A 4974-nucleotide genomic window follows, 5' to 3' on the forward strand; every position below is an offset into this window, starting at 1 on the left:
TGAGCGCATGGTTTTCATGGGATCCAAAAAATATCCTGAAGTATTAAAACATGATAAGTGAATTTATTATAAAATACATTTTTGTGCATTTAAATATCATTGTATTTGCAGAATTTTAATGAATTTATCAGTTTCTATGGTGGCACTACTAATAGTGCAACAGATTGCGAGTATACAAGATTTTATTTTGATATCTCAGTGAAACGGTTGGAACCAGCTCTTGATCATTTTGTTCAATTTTTCATTGATCATCGACCCTTGATAAAGAAAGATGCCATCACGCGGGAGCGAGAAGTCATAGAAAACGGTATATAAATTATAATCGTAATATTGTTGCAGCAACTACAATTTATTTTTAATGTTTCATGTTCACATAGAGTTTCAGTCCAGTTACTTGTCTTGTGACAAAAATAGGAAAGAACTAGTACTGGCCCATATTGCTCGAATTCGTCCTCCGCCCAATAGGATTCATTGGAAAGAGTTAACATCACACACTAATATAGATGATGACAAGCTGTACGAAGAGCTGCACAAATTTAGAGAGCGCCATTATAGCGCTCACAGAATGATGCTAGCTATACAGGTAACTTTAATAATTTACAATTGAAAGATTGATTTCTTATTAAATATAACCAATTCATAATATGTATACTTACTTTCTATATCTTTTTATAGGCGAGATTACCGCTAGATACATTGGAAAAATATGTCACAGACTCCTTTGCTGGAATACTACGTAATTGGCTGCCTTTCGATTCCTTTACGACATTTGAAAACGACAAATTTTTTGATACTCTCGTTTTCAAAAACATGTACAAAGTTAGATCCATCAAAGACATCAGCCAAGTATGTAACTTAGACACGCAAATTCAAAAAAAGGGTGCGTATGCAAGGGTACAAATGCATAAAAATAAAACTTGTCTTTTACAGCTACATGTAATATGGATTTGGCCTTCAATACTTAATAAATACAGAAGTAAACCATTTAAATATATTTCATCGATTATTGAGAATAAAGGAAGTGGATCTTTAACTAGTTATCTGCGTAAAAAAATGTGGGCCCTTGATTTATTCTGTGGTAACTGCGATAACGATAATGGTTTCGGATACAACTCTAAGTATGTTTTATTCGAGATTATAGTAGAACTCTCCCGTGAGGGACAACAGCATCTGAATGACGTTCTAGATGCAATATTTTCCTTTATTAAATTAGTAAAAAAGACTGGTCCACAAGAATGGATTTACAATGAGTTTTATAAAATTGGAGAAAATAATTTTAGGTAAATCAATTTAAGAATAAATTGATATGTAAAAAAAAAAGATATGTATTTAAAATACATAAGATGTGCCACTTATATTTCGAGGTTTTTTTTAGATTTTTTAGTAAGCACGATGACGTGTTTGATTTATGTAAGAGTATGCATTTCTATCCGTCGCGTGATTATTTAACTGGAAAGCATAATTATTTCGAGTATAATCCAGAAGCTATACAAGAATATTTGAATTTTTTGACGCCAGAAACGGTGAATATCATGAATTTCGGCAATGATTTAGCTTTAGATACGACATGTTTCAAAACTTATTGCTCAATTACCGCATTACCAAAGGAACTGATCGAATACTGGAAATCCATTGAGCCATTACCTGAATTTAATTTATCGTTATCCAATGCATTTCTTATCGACAATATCTCTTTAATACCAGTATCAACAGAAACTTCTAAATATCCTGTAAAAGTACACGATAATCATATTTTGCAGATTTGGTATCGTCCGAAGTTTTATTGGCCGACATGTCATATAAACCTTCATATAGTTTGTTCTCTGAGCATTAGAACACCAAGAGGGTAATTAATAACCTTATACATTATAGTGATATTACTACAATTGTTTGTTGATTCTATAATGTCTACTATATTATAATGTCTACTATATTATAATATATGTCTAACTGTCATATTATTAATATTTTAGTACTGCTCTCTTGGATATGTACTGCAATGTATTAAAATATCTATTGATCGAAGAATTACATCCGGCTATAACAGCTGGGTTTGATTATGTTATCGATGTCAGTGAAGATGCTATAGGTATTACAATACAAATGAGCGGGTTTAGTGAAAAACTGCCAGTAGGTATACGTTTTAGCGTGTGTTGGCGAAGTATAATTTCGACTTACATAAATTTTATTTATGTGTATTGCAGACCTTGTTGATGATTATTACAAAACATATAGTACATCTAGCCTCTGTTTCGAAAAACTTGTTTGAAGTTATTAAAACGCAACAATTGAAGGCATATTACAACAAATTTATGGAAACTGAGGAATTCATCAAGTATCATCTGTTTATTATCTTAAGCATAATTGCAACAACTATAAAAAAATTCTTATAGAACTAAAAAAAAATAATTAATGATGAACATTTATTATAATAATTAATTTTATAAGATGAATTATATTTATTATATTTCTTATCATTTCCAATTAATAACATGTGTTGCTTATTTTTGCTATTTTTATTCGCAGGAATGTGAAATTATGGATATTAAAGAGCCCCTACCATACGTACCTTCACAAGTACGAATCTCTATATAAATGTATTTTTCTTGAAGACTTCCAATACTTTGCAAAGTCTTTCAACAATTTTTTCTACATCCAATGTCTCGTGCAAGGCAACATAACGAAAGATTGTACGATCGATATTATGCAATTCTTTATCGCACAAATTAATTGTCAACACTTCAATAGTATTACGAATCAATTTGTTAGAGTCGCTATGATACCCCAACGCAAATCTAATTATTGCAAATTGAAAAATATTAATCACACATATGTCAACTCTGTAATAACAAATTATTATCAAATCGGTATTGCTACAATTGAATCATCGGTGTTAATCGAGTTGATACTAGTAAGTATTTAATAACATTGTTTTATATACATCTTCAATTTATATTTATTTATTTATTTTTAAAAGTAAATGAAATGTGAATAACATTTCTGACATTTTTGATTACTGTGATTGATTTATTTATACATCACATTCATCTGTTAAATAATAATCTTTTAGATGATAATGAAAGAACCGTTAATGCATCTGCTACGAACTGAAGGGCTTGATTATATTTCGTGGGACTATAGAGATATCAACAAAATATCAGGATATTCTATTACTGTTTATTCTCAGGCAAATAAATACACATTCGAACACATTAACCATCTGATCGAGGGCTTTCTGATTTCGTTTAAAATGATATTAATGCAGTTCTCAGAAAGCAAATTATATCATTTCAAAGAAAAGCTGAGAATTTTAAAACAACGTTACGATGCAGAGATTTTAAAAAACGAAGTTAACAGAAACTGGAGTGAGATTACGAAGCAGCAATACATATTTAACAGATATGAAAAGGAAGCGCTTACAATAGAGAACATAAATATGTATAAGCTGATAACATTTTTTGAAAAGTACATGTACAGAAGACGTAATCACAAAAAATTGAGTGTATGTATGGAAGGAACTCCGAAGGAAATTGTATTAAGTAAGTAGATAACTTTTCTGTTCAATCTTTGGTCTAAATATTTTTTGTATTTATGACATCAATCTTACCTTCCATTTTTTTCTTGTCAGATTAAGTTAAAATTGCTAAGACAATTAAAATTTTAAAAATTTATTGTTATAGATGCAGAATCTCATAAAAAAAGTATGTTCTCTTTTTCGGATTATGTAATCGAAAATTTGCAATACAAATTGAGATATTACGACGTCTAACGTAGATGATTACAAAAAATTACATAGTATATGTATATACAGAGTGAATCAGAGTCATTGAATCAATTTTTTAAAATGAGAAAATTATCGATACTTCGTACTAATTGGATTATAAATGTGCCGGTAATCGATAATTTTCTCTAAGGTAAAAAGCTAGTTCAATGACTCTGGTTCACTCTGTATAATTCGGAGGAGATTAATTCTGTCATTCTTAAAGCGCTTAATAAGTAATACTTAATCATATTGGTAATGATGCTAAAATTGTGAATATTATCGTTTCAAACTTCTTGTCATTTTAATTTGTCATATTAATTATATTTGATTTCATAATATTATTGTCCATTTCATTTTACACTTATCCCGTGTAGAAATTGAATCTAGTGGCTGACTAGTCATGAATTAGTAAAACTGCGTTGAACATTATCACTTACACATTTAGTTTTTCTAAATAGTGCGACGAGTTAATGTAACGCTTACTTTTTTAGTGATTATGTATAAAAAATCAACTAATGATTAGAGCTAAGAAAGATTGTAAAGTGATATCATAACATTAGAAAAAACTTTCTAAATACTATCTAGCATCTATTTAGCTGTAATATCTATTTAGCTATAATTAGATACAAAATAAAATAAGTTATTTTTTTTGTAAGTACATCCTGACAGTTTTAGGACATTTTTATTAAGACTTTCTATTAAGACTTACTATTTTTAATTTACTTATTAATTGTTTATTATATTGCTTACCTTATCCTTTACGGCTATTTGTTGCTTACCGTTCATTTGTAGGTTTTGAGTACTCGGATCTTCAAAAAGATGAATCTCATAACCTATCCATTGCGCCATTTTAACTTACTGATATGTCTTTTTTATTGTCGACATATGGTGTAAGTGATTATATTATATATTTTTTTAGATTATAATTTTGACATTAAATAATTATTAATATTACATATATTACAAATAATTATTTAGTTATAATTCTAATTTAACATGTTTAATTGTAATATGTGAAAAAGTTACATTCATTTCCTAAGTATTATCTAGCCTTATAGACGCATAATATTATTTAAGTAATATTTTGGGCATATTCCTAGAATATTAAATGCAACATTTCAAGAATGTTTTACTAAAATTGGAAAATATCAAATTATAATTCTGGAAGTATTTTAATGAATGATTATATGTCCACTTCTGATAATATTATT

At 28.6% G+C, this 4974-nt stretch overlaps 1 protein-coding gene across 1 annotated transcript; it reads left to right on the forward strand.

Moving 5' to 3' along the window:
• The first annotated feature begins 7 nt into the window (after positions 1 to 7).
• LOC108694205 (nardilysin-like) lies at positions 8 to 3547 on the forward strand. The gene is made up of 10 exons (XM_018203571.1): positions 8 to 40; positions 112 to 307; positions 378 to 583; positions 676 to 846; positions 931 to 1280; positions 1376 to 1846; positions 1974 to 2130; positions 2205 to 2335; positions 2527 to 2911; positions 3071 to 3547. Exons 1-10 carry the CDS (start codon positions 8 to 10, stop codon positions 3545 to 3547), a joined length of 2577 nt encoding a protein of 858 aa, XP_018059060.1.
• The last annotated feature ends 1427 nt before the right edge of the window (positions 3548 to 4974 follow it).

The sequence above is a fragment of the Atta colombica genome, unplaced genomic scaffold (assembly GCF_001594045.1).
Source record: "Atta colombica isolate Treedump-2 unplaced genomic scaffold, Acol1.0 scaffold1, whole genome shotgun sequence".
Classification (NCBI taxonomy): domain Eukaryota; kingdom Metazoa; phylum Arthropoda; class Insecta; order Hymenoptera; family Formicidae; genus Atta; species Atta colombica.

Excerpts from the sequence above, each read along its gene's own strand:
- LOC108694205 (XM_018203571.1), top strand. The coding sequence starts at position 8 with ATGGTTTTCATGGGATCCAAAAAATATCCTGAA. Across the intron at positions 41-111 it reads GATCCAAAAAATATCCTGAA|AATTTTAATGAATTTATCAG; the intron begins GTATTAAAACAT and ends TTGTATTTGCAG. Across the intron at positions 2,912-3,070 it reads TGTTAATCGAGTTGATACTA|ATGATAATGAAAGAACCGTT; the intron begins GTAAGTATTTAA and ends ATAATCTTTTAG.